This window comes from Scomber japonicus, chromosome 16 (assembly GCF_027409825.1).
Source record: "Scomber japonicus isolate fScoJap1 chromosome 16, fScoJap1.pri, whole genome shotgun sequence".
NCBI classification, from domain to species: domain Eukaryota; kingdom Metazoa; phylum Chordata; class Actinopteri; order Scombriformes; family Scombridae; genus Scomber; species Scomber japonicus.
In genome coordinates this window covers 30,430,826-30,449,085 of record NC_070593.1, presented here as the reverse complement: position 1 = coordinate 30,449,085, position 18,260 = coordinate 30,430,826, and the positions used below count along the sequence as shown (strand labels likewise).

The 18,260-nt window shown below is 38.7% G+C and overlaps 1 protein-coding gene across 1 annotated transcript in view; it reads left to right on the top strand.

Moving 5' to 3' along the window:
• The window catches only part of adck1 (aarF domain containing kinase 1), an 89,420-nt gene that overhangs the window by 45,649 nt on the left and 25,511 nt on the right, over nt 1-18,260 (top strand). The window contains exons 6-8 of the mRNA XM_053336308.1: nt 2,585-2,743; nt 4,846-4,962; nt 15,412-15,561. Coding sequence (XP_053192283.1) covers nt 2,585-2,743; nt 4,846-4,962; nt 15,412-15,561 — 426 coding nt within the window. The remainder of the gene's footprint in view (nt 1-2,584; nt 2,744-4,845; nt 4,963-15,411; nt 15,562-18,260) is intronic.

Sequence of the window (18,260 nt, the reverse complement as noted above, 5' to 3'; positions counted from 1 at the left end):
TGGGAATCTTTGCATCCAGCCAGGTCTTGTAAAGGGACATGATGCAGCAGTCAGCATTAGTCCCTTCTCAAACCAATTAAGATGGCAAGCTCGCAGAGTTTATGGGCCAAGAAGCGTATGTTGGAAAGAATGATAGAAAGTAGTGATGGATGGTAACCCTGCTGTCTTTGCTGCACCAATAAGCTCTTCTCACAGTGTTTGCGGCTTAGAAACTCTCAACAAGACAAAGTCACTCGAATAGTATAACAGCCTCAGTTTAAAGTCTGACATAGGGCTGGGCGATATGGACCAAAAGTCATATCCCAATATATTTAGGCTGAATTTCGATATACGATATATATCCCGATATTTTTATCGCAAAGTGAAAGCAAATGTTTAGTCACAGTCAAATCCAAATATGACATGTCATAATTAATTTGATTGAAACCAGCAGGATGAATTAATGCTCAGCTGTTCAAAGAACAATAAAATGTAAACATAAATACTTTATAACCACAGGAGTACGTTCTTTGAAATCAAAGCTCCATAAGGTGCACATTTAAATGAAAAATATAGCCCATCTTAAATAAAAATAGCCCATAAAGTAAAATAAATATATTTATATGAGAAAAGCATCAACATTTTGACAACTATAAATGGCTCATTAAAATTTTATTTTATTAAAAGTAGTTGCGACTGGGTAGCTCATATCTCGGCTACATGGTTTTCAGTAGCTTTTTAAATCTGACTTGTTCCGCAGTTGCAACAGGGACCACATCTTTAGCAATGTGATAAGTGACCGCTTTAGTTATAGTACACCACTTGTCACTTTTCTTTTCATCCTCGTTGTTTTTTTTTCCTTTTCTCCCCTCTTTATTCTGTGGTTCTTGTTCTGTCTTATTATGTATTGTATGTTGTATATGTACGGACGGGGTGATTGCTGTTATTTCGCTGTACTTCTGTTATAGTGACAAATAAAGCTCTATTCTATTCTATACGGTACACTGCGGGAAAATGAAGCTTGCAGTGAGCTTTGTTTCGGGGCTGGAGCTTTTGCGGGTTGTGGATGGCTTGCAGCTGGGGCTTCTGCAGCGCGCAGTTTCACACACTCTTCGTACTGCAGTTTGTGCCACTGTTTTAGGTGGTGAAAAAGATTTGTAGTGCTTCCACCCCTGGCTGTAACTTGTTTATGTCACTCCCTACATATAAGGTGATTTTGTTGCTCATCTAATACTTTGAATCTGAACCATCTCCATATTACTGAGCCACTACTTTTTCTTTTACCAACCAATTCATCCTCCGCACGCTCCACAGACGTTGTTGCTTCCTCCAAGTTTGTTGAAAAGTGCCGGAGTGTCTGCTCCAGCCCCTCCCCCCTGCGTGCGTGAAAGAGGAGGGGCGGGGCCGCGGGGAGCAGTGCAGTGCAGAGAGCTCCGGGTCAGCAGCTTGTTTGGAGCAAGGATCACAGCGCAAATGAAAATACGAATTGAAATACGTATATCGATATATGCGATATGGTCCAATTCCATATCTCATTAACAAATATATCGATATATTTTTTATATCGATATATCGCCCAGCCCTAGTCTGACATAGTCCTCTGTATTTGCATTTAACAATGCTTATTGTCCACACACACACACACACACACACACACACACACACACACACAGCATGAGCAACACCACGTCATCTTGGAAGGACAAAGCAAAGATCAAACATTAGGGATGGGGAGGGGTTGGCCTGTGTGAGGCAGGAGGCTAGAAGTTGCTCCATAGTTACATATATCATCACAGGAAGACAAACCAGAAGTCATTTAGCATTTCATCCTGTAGATATATACTGTATCTGTGGCTGGCAGTAACAGATGGCTGGGTAGTTGAAGAGATGTGCGAAGGTTCCTGTTGTGTTTGTGGCTGCCATGGACAGTCACAGATGTAGAGACCCTCTCCACCAGCACAGCATCACTGTGCTTAAAGATTAAACATTAAATATTACTTTATTGTCACTGTAAAGAACATACAATGAAATTCAGGTGCGTTCAAGACCGGATTCGTATATCAAAAATAAATAAATAGAAATAGTTGAGAAAAAAATACATGCATCCATCCATCACTCATATACTCTCATCTACACAGCAAACGGACCATACACTCATTCATGCATATGCAGTTAAAATGGGATAAATACATATTATTTCACACTGTTATAATAAACAAATGATTGCACATTTAGTTGTGATGTGTTCCGGGGGTTTGCTGCCGCACACTCCTGAAGTAAATATTTCTAAATGAGCAAGGGACTTGGACATCAGTGTATCATTTATTTCATGACAGAGACCTCACAAAGGGCCGGCTCTCTGTCAGCATCGGTCCCGCCTTTCAGGTTGAACCATTTTCAACCAATACCTATAAGAAATGTGGTATCTATGTCAATATTAACACCAGCATTTATGCATCCACAACACTTTTGACAGGCTGAGTAGTACTAACCATGACCAACAGATGTTGATTGGTGGGATGCCTCTTCCAGAAATGATAAAACACTTTCTTACTACATGTCATTGTACATTACTGTGACACTGGCTTTAATTTTCACTTTGAAGGTGTTGCTGAGGGCAGTCCATTGGCTCTTCCCAGACTTTGCTTTCATGTGGTTGGTGGAGGAAGCCAAGAAGAACATGCCGCTGGAGCTGGACTTCCTTAATGAAGGACACAATGCAGAAAAGGTGTCCAGCATGCTGGCTCACTTCCCCTTTCTCAAGGTACACACATGAGTACACACCTTCAAATGTGACTGTTTCTACAAGGCTTTCTTTTATAATAGCAGGGCTATAGAATTGGGAATTGGATTTATTTTTTACCTTGTTGGTCTGATGTGTTCACACATACTAGTAAACAACTACTAATAATCTGAGAGAGTTTTTTTAAAATGAAGGTCCTAGTATTTAATAGGGGTCAGACTTCTCCACCATGTGATGACAGTCCTCTGTGCAGCCGGTCTGCTCTTCATAAATGGAACAGAGTTCATAGAACGGTGCAAATCATATTTCCATTGCTAGAGAGAGGGAATTGGACTTCATGTCTGTTATCATTTAATTTCCTGGTGTCCTTCTTCTTAATATGCCTATTTCAGAACTTGTATTTGCTGTGTAGTCAGTTTTTCCAGCTATCCTCCATTGTTTCATTTTTACACCCAGGGAGTTAAAACCTCTTTAGTGTTGTCTTCTTTTCTTTCATTTTGTTTGTTTTGTTCTAATTGTAATACACATAAAACAAGGCAGAATGAAAGATAGTTTTGTGCAAATCACTTCCAACACATGGAGTATGACTCAAGTTGACCTGTATGTAGTCAAAAGTTAATCATCAAAAAGTCAAATGACTTTTACCATTTCTTAGCATTTTATTTTTTAACCTTAGATTTTCTCATGATTTTGTACTTGTGATATTGTACTGTACTTTCACATCCTATTTAATTCACTTCCACCAGCACTGTATACATTGGTTTGCTCTAACAGGAGGTCTAAACATTGGGCCTCATGTATAAATGTTAAGCTTTTCTTCTCTTCTATCTGTTCTTGCACAAACCAGCAAGAGAAAAATAACAACATATTACGTGAGATTCAACAAACTTGTCCTAAATGGGTCACAGTCAGTATGTGTCCCAAACACACTTGTGGCCTGACAAAATGTTGTCTGAAATTAGTTATACATAACCAGGAGCCACATGTTGGTTAGGGGCAAATGTCTGAAAGGGTTAATTGGAAAGTATGACTACCTGTAGCTGCAGGTGTCTCCAATGATCTCTTCAGTCTCATTTGCTGCTGACTGTTCTCACTGCGCTCAGCTGAAAAGTAAATATTAAAGTGTGTTTTTATGCTGTTGAGTAAATGATGATCCATAAGTGTACAGTAGTTGAGTCAAATAGTTGTTTGAAATTCGATCCACATAACCAAGGACATGTTAGGCCATGTGTGAATGAGATGCTGTCTGTAAATGAGAATTGTTATTGAGTTACTGTGGGATGAATTAGTTAGATAGGTAGGTATTTTATTAGCATGGTAATGCTAGCAGGTAGGTAAGAAAGTGAAGCAGCAATATGTTTATGTTTATTTGTACATTAATTGAAATATATGCATATATAGGCACGAAAGGGTTAATCAGAAGGTATGAGTACCTGTAGCCTCAGGCAGCTTTGATGGTTTGTCCTCACAGCACACTGCTGAAAAGTCAAGACAGTTGTGTGTGTGTGTGTATTTATATATATATGTATGTATATGTGTGTGTATATATATATATATATATAGTGGACACAATGCATGAAAATGCATGAAAATGTAAGGCTTTACATGTATAATCACATTGTGAAGTATGATCTAGTTGTCATACAGTCATATGTTAAAAACAAAAATTGAAGTAATAATATCTAAATCTTGATAAGGATGAGCTGCCATTCAGTAATGATAGAGTAAAATGTGAATACTCATAACCTCAGAAAAATGTAATATTTTATACAAGTATTGTCTGAAAAATATATTGTCCCTTGTTTTAACTGGTGTTACACCAAAATGTGTGACCTTCATATCTATATACTTTTATAGATATAGTGATTGTTTACTTTACTTACTGTCACATATACATGTGTGTGATTTAAACAGCTGCCTGTTCAGACTACACTTCATTAAACATGACAGAAACAAACCCGGGGCATCTTCATGAGACTGTCTCTGATTGGGTTTGGATTGATACATTTAATAAAATGGAAGCATATCTGCTCCTTGTCCAACACTATCTGCCAACATTTTTTAAAGAATGAACAAAAAATGTAGAGGAAGCAAGTAACACTGTTCTTCTCTGTCTCTGTCAGGTTCCCATGATCCACTGGGACTTGTCCACTAAGAGGATCCTGACCATGGAGTTTGCTGAGGGGGGTCAGGTCAATGATGGGGAGTACATGAAGAAACATGGCATTGATGTCAACAAGGTACTGCCTGCTGCTCTGCCTTCTCTCTGTGAGACTGAGGCTAGGCTACATAAGCTAACAATTTACACACACACAAGGGTGAAAATAACAAATCACATTTACCACTTTCATCACTGTAGCTTTCTTTTTTTGTATTCTTTTGAATCTGTGTTTTTTATATGAATAATGTATATAAAGTATCTGCTGGTGTGTGTGCAGGAGGGCAGGGCTTCATGTCTGTTGTGTCAGGTGCTCCTAGGCCTAGCTGTTTAACAGTAGAAACAAAGATGTCATTATAATAATAATAATAATAATAATAACTTTATTTTATATAGCGCCTTTCATAAAACCCAAGGTCGCTTCATGGGGGATGGTTAATCTTAGCATTATAACTTGCCATAGAAAACAATTAAAGAAAAGATGACCTAAATCACTGCACCACCCAGCAAGCACCCATCAAACATGTTGCATGACAACCGGAATAAATGAGTTGAAACTGTTGCAGATTCAATCAGACTCACAGAATGTCATTCAGAGAGATTCAGTAACAGGTGGTAGTTGAAACTCACTGTCACAAAGAAAACATTAAGAAGCAAAACAATCTAGAATTTTGTCATCCTGTTTGTGCATTCTGCACTCCTGTCATTTTACTAGCTGATCTATTCTCTACACACATCACATGTCTGTCCATCCTCTATTACTCTTCCTAAGGTTTCTTCCATTTTTTCCACATCAAAGGGTTTTTTTGGTATGTTTTCTATTATTTATTTATTTATTTATTCATTTTTATAAACCTCTTCTGATGATTTCAAAGTTTATATTTTAATGCTGAATAAAGCAGAAAAAAAGAAAATGTGGTGAAAAGAGTGAGAATCTGGTAATAGTCATAATGACTAATTTGGCACATTGAGTTTACACCTGCTGTATGGAATATAAAATAAATAAATATATAAATAAATTTGACTTGACTAATTCACCAGACTAACCCAGATCTATTCACTGTGTAAACATGGCTACTGAGTAACTTTACAATCAATGCATGATGGTTTGCAGTTATGCAGCAATTGTCGATGGCTTTAATATTCCATTACATGTAATTTATGTTGACATTGATATGCTGAAATCCTCCAATATCCACAAATGTTTTCAATCACAACACATCGCTATACAATTATATGTTTTTTTTTGGAACTTATATCTTTTAATTTTTGTAATTCCTTCTCAATCTTGGTGTTGGATACTGTTTAAATGTTGTTTCACACGTTGCTACAGATGTTGCTGCTGCTTTTGTTTTTTTCCCCAAGCAGCTGCTGCTCTCTGGCCTGGCTTGGAAAAGTTCTTTGGCTTTGAGAAGTTTTCTCTTTTTTTTTAAACCAGAGCTGTGCTTTATCATTATTTTCTAAATTTATTTTATAACCAGAATTTATTAAGGTTTTAAAACATATTATAACACAGAAAAAAAGGGTGATGGAATTACATTTCATATTCAATTCACAGTTTCATATATATCTTGGTCTCCAGTGACTCCACTAACAGTATCCAGGTGTGGTCTACAGGAGCATGTTATAGTAGTGTTTTTTAGACTCCATGAATGCTCGTGCAATGTCCCAGTGCCCTTGCAGGCCCTTATCAATGTCCAAGAGTAGGTTACTTGCGTGCTCCATAGATAGTCCACATAGTGTCTGAGCCATCCACAAAGTGCAAAGCAGGAGGGCTTGTGTACCTTCCAGTTCATACAGAGAGGAAGACCAGGTTCATTAAATAATGTACAGGGTTGGATGGTCTCTGTCTTAGGATGCATGTATTTGGACCTGTAGCATATCTGTTAGAACCTTCACTACTCCTGACCAGAATGTCTCATAGAAGGTGATCCATACCTGTCCATCCATACCGGTCTGTCCATTCACCTTTCATTTTAGATCAATGAGAAGGGGTCATATAAGCCCTACATATAAGCCCAACTGGATAATTCTATATCGAATACACAAAGGCGGAGTTTGACTTTTGTGCTATGGGGGGCAAACATTTTTAACGTCAGGGCACAGTCCAACTAGATTCAAGATTCAAAGGGTTTATTGTCATGTGCACAGTAAGGAAACGCATTTCCCTAAATGGACTGAATGGACTGTACTTATATAGCGCCTTTCTAGTCTTTGTGACCACTCAAAGCGCTTTACATCACATGTCATTCACCCTTTCACACACATTCATACACTGATGGCAGGAGCTACCACGCAGGGTGCCAACCTGCTCATCAGGGGAATCTAACCATTCATTCACATTCATACACCGTTGGCACAGCAACACAACACCGTTGGCAAATTTGGGGTTAAGTGTCTTGCCCAAGGACACATCGACATGTGGACTGGAGGACTGCTCTACCTCCTGAGCCACAGCCACCCGGTCTGTCCAATGAAATGATTCCTTTGCTGTCCACACTGAATGTTGTGCAATATTGGATAACTATTCTGTGACATAGGCTTTTACACATATACACATAGTAACAGACAACAGTGCCAAGCCTGCCATGAAACCAAACTACACAGCGCATCACACATGAGCGCACACAACTGAAGAACTGGCAGCTGGCAGCCAACCATTTAGTTTGTCTGTTAAAATATCAATTTGTTTAATAGCTACTGTTAGCCTTTCATTTTCCATGTGTCCTTTTAAAACATTTAGTGTACGCCATCAACCAATTCCATGTTAAATTGTATACAAAGGAATGTGCTCACACCTGTCTGTGTGCGCTCTCTCACACACACACACACACACACACACACACACACACACACACACACACAAAGCCAAACTACACAGCGCATCACACATGATCGCACACAACTGAAGCACACTGGCAGCCAACCATAAAGTTAAACTCTGTTATCACAATTAGATGATGCTCAGCTTGTTACAGTATGGTCGTAAATAATATATACAATATTAAATAACATGTCTTACCTAGTGTAGAAGTAAACGCTGTCTCTAATGTCACAATGCCATGTCACATGACTGCTTAAAAATGAATTTATTACAAAATATAATATAATAGGATTAATATTTATTTCTTACAATCGTTTTGTTTTATTGAATTATTTAAAATATTTATTGTCAGGTTCAGGCAACATATAACATTCAAATATCAGACAAAGGAAGACAAGACACAGCGTAGAGTTTCTACTTGCAAGGAGAACGGACAGAGATCTGCTCACTTGAAACATATCATCTTCTTCTCGTCAGACGGCTCTTCGTATCGCTGGTTCCTCTTTCTCTTAGAAATGGTGTCAGAAATTAGCCTGTCTGGCTTCAGCCGCCTCGGCCTCTAGATTCGGTTCCTGTTTTTCGTCGGAAGCTCAGCAGGGTCACAAGCCGGTCACACTCACACTTCGAAGAACACTTCGGAGGCTTCCTGAAAAACAACTTTAAAACAGCAAGCTTGCATACTATAACCATAAAGGGTAATGATTATAGAAAGGAGTAAATATGAGATAACTTTATGTACAATAATTCCAACATTTATACATTTTAAAAAATAGATATTTTTATTGGCCATATTTTAGACTCAATATCGTGACATATTTCACCTTGCTGTTCACCTTGTAAAGTCTTGCAATTTGTGATATCAGGCCACATACATAAAAACTGATGTGGCATGGTGTGACATGGCTGAGAGAGAGACTGTGGTCAGGATACATAGATTGACAGGAAATCATTTCATCACTTGTCTCTAGCAGTATGATATTTTTTTCTCAACACCATCATACTTTAAATAATATCAATATTAAGTAGTATAAGTATTATGTAACATGACCCACATTAAAATACATACACAACTGACAGTGAATCAATTACCATATCACTATAATTAGTTATTATTATCATTTCATAATTATAGGTTGTTAATTATATATTATTATTATTTAACTAGATTTTATATTACGGTTTTCAGCAGTACACACAATAGGAACACAGTGTTTGAATGTTACTCCCCAGTGTGGTTGGCTAATAACACACAATAACACACACATATGCATAAACACACACAGAACAGATCGACAAGACAATGACAAATACAATAACACAACATATAATACATTATTAGTAGAACAGAAGCATTCCCATACACACATATCCAGAGACACACTAACTGAACATTAAGCAGTAATGATGAGTTTTCTATGACAGCTGATGAGACAGATAGAGGACACCATACAACACACACACACACACACACACACAGGGTCCAGTGGCACCCTCACTCTGTGTGTGTGTGTGTGTGTGTGTGTGTGTGTGTAGACTTAGACTATAGACTTTCCTCTGAACTTCATAACGTGACCAGAATGGACCAATTCTTTCCTCCACTTTTTTGTTTTCTTATTAATATTTGTGAGCTGTAAGATATGACTGTATGCCCTGGATGGAGCGTAACACTTTTTAACACATTATTTAAAGTAATATTGACATATGTCCAATGATATCTTGGTGATATTAGCTGCAGCAAAATCTCAGTCCTTTTTGTGTGTTTTTTTTCCTGAAACTTTAAATCAACAGGCCATTGAGGTGTTCCATATAGCAGCTGTTCCACTTCCACTATGTTTGCCCTCTGTAGCCTTTGCTAACTACCACATGGAATTGACTCTGTTTTTCTCAGGTGCAAAGAAGGCTTGTTATCTATGAGCCACTCCCTTACATTTTCTAACTTTCTGCTTAGGAGATCCTGAAATACATCTCCAACCTAAATTGGATGTATCAAAACATTCACACACCTCCAAAGCAACAAGTAAAAAATGTAATGCACTAATGAAAGACATAGGCCTGATATATGGAGAGACATGTTCCCTAACGCAATGCAATATACACACTACTCTAACCCTCACTCAGTATATACTACAACCGATTATATTATTACTTTTGGTAGAGATAGATCAAGGATCAGGAACGCAGATATTGGTACAATAGATTTGAGTGACAATGCCCCAATATGTATTACTGTTGATCTAGAGAACAATCAAAGAAATACAACATGGAGATTTAACTCGAGCCTCCTTAATGAGCCTTCATTTAAAAAGGAAATGAGTAATGAAATTCAAATGTACATAAAAGATAACAATAATGGAGAGACTTCACCGCCTGTAAAATCATTGCAGTAGCATCACTCAAGAAAAAGCTACATCAAAGGAAATTACATGATTTACAAAACCAATTGAAGCTGCTAGAGGCTTGTCATGCACAAGATCAAGACCCAAAGATATTACAGCAAAGGCAGAAAATTAGGGATGAAATTAACATAATACATACACGGCAAGCTAAAAACAGATGCTATTCACCAGACAAAAATATTACGAAAATTGCTCTGAATTCACAGAATTACTGGCATGGGAATTGAAAAAACAAGAAGCAGACAGTACAATGTATGAAATACGAGATTTCTAAAAAAATACTATGGAAAGTCAACAAGATAAGATCCAAGCTGTCTTTGAATCATGTTCATATACAGGCTATGCTCAGATAGAAACTTAAAGAGATACATCGATACATAGAATAGAAAATCCGAGGGTGAAATCGGTCCTACAGGTATGGAGAGGAGTAATAAAAGAACACACATTGGAGGAGGATATAAAAGTCTTAAGTTGGTGTGCGTACGATTTGGACTTCAAACCAAATAAGCTCAACGACATATTTAGGATTTGGATCAAAAAAGGTATAACATCTTTATGTGGCATTATACAGGAAAATTAAATGTGTTTTCACGAGCAAAACAGAAATTATTACAACCAAACAATTAAAAAGAAAAACATCAGGGAGAGCAGCAAACCCCTTGTCCAACTTTTCATAAATGCATATAAATCAGACATAAAAAGAGGGATTATCTCTCAATTGTATAGCAGTCTATTTAACTTTAACGCACACTCAACAAAACAAAGGATAAATGGGAGAAGGAAGGAAATTTGACAGTAATAGATGAAGAATGGAAAGATATCTGCAGGTTTCAATGGAAGAATACAAAATCTCATGCATGGAAAGAATTCTGTTGGAAAATTTTAATACGATTCTTTATTACCCCATCTTTGGAGGCACACTATGATAAAGATAATTTGCAGTGCTGGACAAACTGTGGTTACCAGACTGCATCACATTATCATTCTGGGGATGCCAGAATATACAGAATCACTGGAAAGAAATACATAAGGCAATACAAACCATCTTTAACACTGGTATAACATATGATTTCAAAACTATGTACTCAGGATATTTCCCCCAAGAAGTGAGAGGTATAGATAGATATTTGATTGTGGCAGCGGGGAAAAAAGCTTTGACCTAAAGATGGTTGATGCAGGCAGGACCAACTGTAAAGAGTAGGATTGACGTGACAACAGAGATTTTTAAGATGGAAAGAGTTACTTTTTCTGTGAACCTAAAGATGGACATCTTCATACAACTCTGGGAAAAATGGGCGCAATATGTCAAACCTCTAAGACCAGATTTTATTAAGATAATTCATTGAAGAAATATCCACATAGTCTACTGATTTATCAGTTACTAGATATCTGTTAAGTATGTGAGTAATTGACTGTAACATTCATGTAATGATATGAAGTCAAACCGCTACATGCACTTTTATTTATTTGTTTCTTCCTCTCTGGATGTATATAGTTATGTTTCTTTGTTTATTTACTGGAATTGAAAGATTTCAAACAAGATAAGGATGAGAAACCACATTTTGGGTACAAGGTACATTGGCTTTTTCTTTAGTTTTCTATAGTGGAATTGGAAGGGGTACCATATGTATAATTTGTAGACAAATACATGTAACATTTTTGTATTATTTTATTAATGTTCTATTTTATTATTTTTCCTGGGTACCTACATATATGTATGTGTCACTGTACCTGAAGATGTATTGATACCTGTGACTAAAAAGAAAATAATAAAAAAAAGAAAATGTCTGCAATTCCACCTTGATGTCTGGGGGAATGTGAGTTTTAATATGATATATACATGTATATAAAATGAACTAAATCAATATGATTAATCCATCTTTAGAAGAGATCTGATATATAGAAGTCCACATTTAATTATCCTATTTTGTTGTACTGTTGCAGAAGTGACATTAATTTAATGAGATCATTCCCCTTCTGTTTACTGATTTAAATGTTTGGGGGACAGACACAGTTTTTATCTGGATTTGGGTGGGTAACTGCCCTAATGGAAGTGCAGAGAATCATGAAGGACTGCAGCTCTGTTTCCAGGTCTCCACTCTAGGTTGTCATGGTTATGGTCTGCTAATAAATTCATATATCTAGATATGAGAGCTGCACCATCCAAAGTAATGTATGCTGTCTCTCCGAATCAGACCAGGTCTTTCCCAGAAACTCTGGTCTGTGAAGTCCACATCTTTTGTTGGACACCACCTCAACAGCCAGTGGTTGAATGATGACATGTGGCTATACATGGGGAGGGGTCCAGAGAAAACTATGGAGTCTGACATTGTATTTGCAAATGTACACACTAACTCAACATTGATTTAAGTGACCTCGATTTGGCGTCATTGGTTGTCTTTCCCACTGACGTGAATAACAACTGTGCCATATTTTTGTTTATCCTAAGCCAGCACTTTTGAATTCGATTGTATATATTCTGGCCCCAGGAACACATTTGACTATGGCTGCTGGTATCTCTAACTTCATGTAACCCTAACCTTAACCCTCACTATGGAGCTGGCATTTATCAGAGTTGGTGTGTTGCTGAGCACGTAAAATCTATTAGAAACATGAACTGGTTGGTGGTGAACCGTCGGCTTCTGCTTAGGACTATGCTTCCTTCAGACAGTCAACCATCCACCTTGGCTTCCCAGCTACTCATGAATTGTCAGGGGAGTAGGAGCTATGCTAGGTCACCTGGCACTGGCTACAGGGGACTGGCTAGCTGAAGAGAGCAAGAGGGAGAGAGAGAAGCCATTGCTCATTGCTAAGCTAAGTTAGCTGTTAAGATAACTACAGAGCAAGAGTAATTAACAACTGTGAGATTAGCGCGATGTTGCTAAAACAAGGAGTGAACTAAGAGTATTTGAGCAGAACTAACGTAAATTTAACTGTACAATGGGTGATTATCTGCAGTAATGAAAACTATAACAAAATTAACAAGTTAAGAGCAGCAAAAATGCTATTGGTTATACAGCTGGTAATTGGAATGAGACAATAAAGCACATCAGCAGCTTGTTAGCACATCTGCCAACTTGAGGAATATACTTCGGAATTCTTTGAGACTGTTTTGGTATGGGTCATCCAGTGCCTAAAGCACCACCTCTGGCAGTCAGGAAGGATGAAATAATAATAATAATAATAATAATAATAATAATAATAATAATAATAATGCATTTTATTTAAAAGGCGCCTTTCACAGCACTCAAGGACACCTTACAAGGCACATATAACACAACAACAGTACATCAAACAATATAAATCAGGTAACATTTAGTGCAAAGATAAAGAATACATATGAATGTGACTACAAAGTGCATTAGTACAATAAATAAACAGGAATGTGATTGTATAGTCAGTGTGAGACAGAGTATGCCAATAGGTGTGTTTTCAGGCGGGATTTAAAGGTGGAGACAGAGTCAGAAGTGTGACTGTCTGGTGGGAGAGAGTTCCATAGGCGGGGGGCAGATCGGCTGAAGGCTCTTGACCCCATGGTGGTTAAGTTGGCAGATGGGGCAGAGAGCTGGTTGGCAGAGGAGGATCGGAGGGTTCAGGAAGGTGTGTAGATGTGAATAAGTTCAGAGAGATATGATGGTGCCAGGTTGTGAAGGATCTTGAACGTGAGGAGTAAAATCTTAAAGTCAATGCGGGATTTGATAGGCAGCCAATGAAGTTGCTGCAGGGCAGGAGTGATGTGTTCAATAGAGAGTGTTGTGGTTATGATATGAGCGGCTGCATTCTGTACCAGTTGGAGTTTGCGAAGATTTCCACAGAAGACCAAAGAGGAGAGAGTTACAGTAGTCCAGATGGGATGTGATCAGGGTGTTTACCAGGATAGAAGTGCAGGTTGTTGAAAGTGAGGGATGGAGACGATTGATGTTACGTAGATGGAAGTATGCAGACCGAGTAACATTATTGATGTGGGCTTCGAAGATAATGTGCTGTCCAGGATGACACCCAGGCTCTGTACCTGAGGGGATGGAGGAACAGTAGAATAGTTGATGGACATGGAGAAAGTGTTGAGTGTTGCTAAGGTTAATCTGGTACCGATGAGGAGGACCTCAGTTTTGTCGCCATTGAGTTAAGAAAGTTGAGTGAACTGATTTCATTTCCAGTAAGCAGTCGGATAGCGCTATGGGTGGCAGAGTGGAAGTAGGCTTAGTGGAAAGATTGAGTTGGAACGTAACAGTGGAATTGTATATCACATTTCCTGAGAATGAGTTTTTAGTAGTAGTCAGTATCTGGTGGATATTTTCAATTGTGGCATTGAAGAAGGTCATGAAGGTATCACACTGTGTAACTGTGAGTAGATGAGGTGGTAGAGCATCAGGTGGTTTCAGAATGTTGTTGAGAGTTGAGAATAGGGCTCTAGTGTTCCCATCAGCTGTCCTGATTAAGGTTGTGTAGTATGTGGTCTTGACTGAGGAAAGAGCATCCTTGTATTGGAGTATGTGATGGTGGTTCTGTGAGAAGATTCTGCAGGAACAGATACTCTGACACTGGTAGATATAGAATAGCTGAGGTGATCAGGGGTGAGGACGGGTGCAAACATGAGACAGAGACATTCAGTGTGTAAAGCACCGCCTCTGGCGGTTGTCCAGGATTCTTAAAAAACATAGTTGCATACATAACCATTGTTATCTGCAGATGTTATTTTTTGAAATTAATTATTTCCATCATTGTACTAATTTCCTGTAAAAGCCCACACCATCTGCCTTTGGATGCAAGGTTTGTGTGCCTTGCAGGCAACAACATGATTTCTGAAGAAGTGTCTTTCCATGTGTTGACATGATTATGTCCTGCTTCACTGAGATTGGCTCAGCTGTTTGAGCTGAGGCCAGTGATGTTACTGGTTTAGAGTATATTGATTAATTAATTAACCACACCCTCTCATCTATATCCACAGTCATCTAGCCCAGTTGAACTTTGTGCTGCTGCACGTGAATGAAACGTCCACTCTGTCTGTGTTCCCCATACCTACCACTTTGCGCTTATCTTCGCAGTTGCACTATTAAAATAATGCCCCGTGTGGATTGAAGAATTAGTTTAAAAAAAAATGAAAGTATATTTGTTGTGTGATATGGGCCATGGATAGGATTTTTTTTGTCTTCATTTTTCAAATTGTCCAGTTTTTCTTATGGTGGACAGATTCAGCACTATGTGTGAATGTTACATACTAATAACCATGTAGTAATTTATTATTTATATTTTGATTTGGATAAAATCTGTTTGGATTTAACTGTATTCTCATGCTTTGTGTTCCCAGTAGATTTCAGAAAACCTTGGCAAGATGTACAGTGAAATGATCTTCGTCCACGGGTTTGTACACTGTGACCCCCACCCTGGCAATGTGTTGGTTCGAAAGTGTCCCCAAAGCAAGAAGACAGAGATTGTCCTGCTCGATCACGGCCTCTATCAGGTTAGAAATCTCCAAGCTTCCTAAACATTAATAAAATACCATTTGTTCTAAAATTGCAGTCCATGTTTCATGCTGCTGGCTGAGTCCTTGAATAAATAGGTAGAGCAGCAAACACACAGTCAAGATGCACATAAAAAACATGGATGTCAGAACACACTTCACAATCAGAGCTCCAGCGGGCTAAAAGCTTTTTGATAAACAACTCATTTGATGTGTTCTTAGCAGAGTGCAGTGTGCTGTATTTGGAATAGTGCACCACGGCCTTAATCATACAGGCACATGCACTCAGAATCCAGACACACACACACACACACTTCCCTCAGACCATAATGGCACCAATTTATTCCTAATGATTTCTCATTTTAGCTGTCATTTTGGAGTCAAATATTAATCCAGTCCTCACATATACATACACACACTCAGTCATCTCCAGTCAGTGTTTCTGAAGTGGTGTAGTTGAACTGTAAATGGCAGATGTTTCTTAGCTGGGGGATTGAATGTGTTGTAAGAAAGACATGTAAAATGAGAAACTATTGTGCAAGATCTAAATGTATATTAAATGATTCATAAGAACACATTTTATTTATGTTTATTTATGTATATTATGGCTGTGTACCTTGTGGTAATACATTGTACATGCTCCTTGTTGTCCAGCAACCTTAAAGTGGCAACATGAAGAAGAAAGAAAACAAAATTAAACTCCACCATGCAAAAATGAAAAATTTAAATATTTAAAGGGGCTAAATGCAATTTCAATTTCACTGCTAAACGTTGCAGCTCTGGACTGCATGTAACCAAAACATAACTGGCTCAGGGGTACACACCCCCCTTTCCGCTCGCCTCCCCCTCTACCTGCCTGTTTTCATTGAAGCACTTTCCATCCACTGACGAAACAGCTGACTGAGGATACAACATTGTGATGTCAAGTAACGAAGTAAGTACACAATACAAGTGAGAGTAATGTATCAGCAACATATTTCTAATGTAGTGTAACAGTTATTAGTTATTAGTTATTATTACTTTCCGATGCTAATGTTAGCTAACTGCTAGTAGTTGAAAATTAACAAGCTGAACATAGTAGCTAAGCTAACAACTTCACATAGACGCAGCTGTGACATTTGGGTTTTTGTGCAATTGTAAAAATACTGACGTAAGACGTGTGTTACTAGTGTAATGTAGCCAGAGTCTGATACATCAACTGTCTCTAAGGTAGCTAATGCTAAGTTGGTTCCTTATAAAATGATAACGTTATATTATAATTGTTGCTGCTTTCTTCATAACTGATAGTTTGATTTTGATTTTGTTAAGGGCAGCTGCCTCAAACCCAATTTCCACTGGGTCCGTCAGTGGCGCGGAACGGCTGCACTATGGTCACCGCAGCTGGTCGCTGCCACTCTAATCAATGAGTGTTACCACCGGGTGTGCTGCAGCACGTCTCAGCAGAGGCTCTCCGTGCGGCTGCGCTATCAATCCACAGCATTTCTATTTTTTACCAAGACGTTTTTAAAGCCCGACAAACTCAACAGAGCAGATTGCACCAGACAGGAAGTCAGACACAAAAACGGCATAATAAAACTTCCGTCTTTCAAAATAAAACAACCCGTGCAGCCTCTGGATTGTATTTCAGCAACAAACACGAATAAAACAGACAGATAAAGATTCCATCTATCTATGTAGCCTACTGACACATTAGCCTGGGTAAACCCATGCTCTCATTCCAGCGACATTCCACTTCGCTCAGAAAGTTAGCATGGCCACCAAGACAAAATTTTCGCCTGAGATAGGGAACCAATCACAGAATGGGGAGGCGGGCTCAAGGTGATGACCGTAGAGCGAGTCTGTTTACATCCAGCATGGCGGCCACAGAGGTGCAGCCACCATTCAAAGCAGTAGTAAATTGTGTGCTACATAAATTGGAAGGCAAGTTCACTTTGAAAATAGAACAAAATTGAATGATTTTCCCTTCATAAACAGGAAGTGTTTGCGCAGCTCCCTAAAGCTTCTGAATACATCATTGTGCATCGTTGATATGATTGGCTGTAAGTTTGTCCAGTAGAGTACAAAAGCATTTGATCAACATTTATTGATCCTGCCTCAAATACAAGAAAATGAACGGCTCCTCTCCAGACCCTACCTCACTTGTGGTTTAGTTGTGCTGCTACTGCAGTAATTACGGTAGCCTAAGGCCTGGTTCACACCGGGCGCGGAAGCGCCGCGATCAGCTGCGAAGTGCTGAGGAGCGGAGCTACTTTCCTTTCGGCGCCCATGTTAATCAATGGTGTCGTTCACATAGGAAGCACCGCGGCACTCTTCCCCGCTGCCAGCTCACACCATGCAGCGATCATTTCGGCGTCTGGTCTATTTTCTCCGTGTGCCGCGGCCGAATCTGTCAAGCCGGGCAGCAACTCAAACAAAGCAACAACGAGAGAATCCGGTTTTCTAAATAAAGCATTTCAAAATAAAACTATTTTTAATTAAAAAACTCCCCGTTTGACGAATGCGGTGTCTGTGTGTGTGTGTGTGTCTGTGTCTGTGTGTCTGTGTGTCTCTAAGTCTAATCAGAGCACGAGACGAACACACACAGGCATGCTCATGCATACCATACACACATATATATATATATATACATACACATACACATACACATACACACACACACACACACACGAGAGAGAGGGAAACAGAGTGGGCTGGCTATA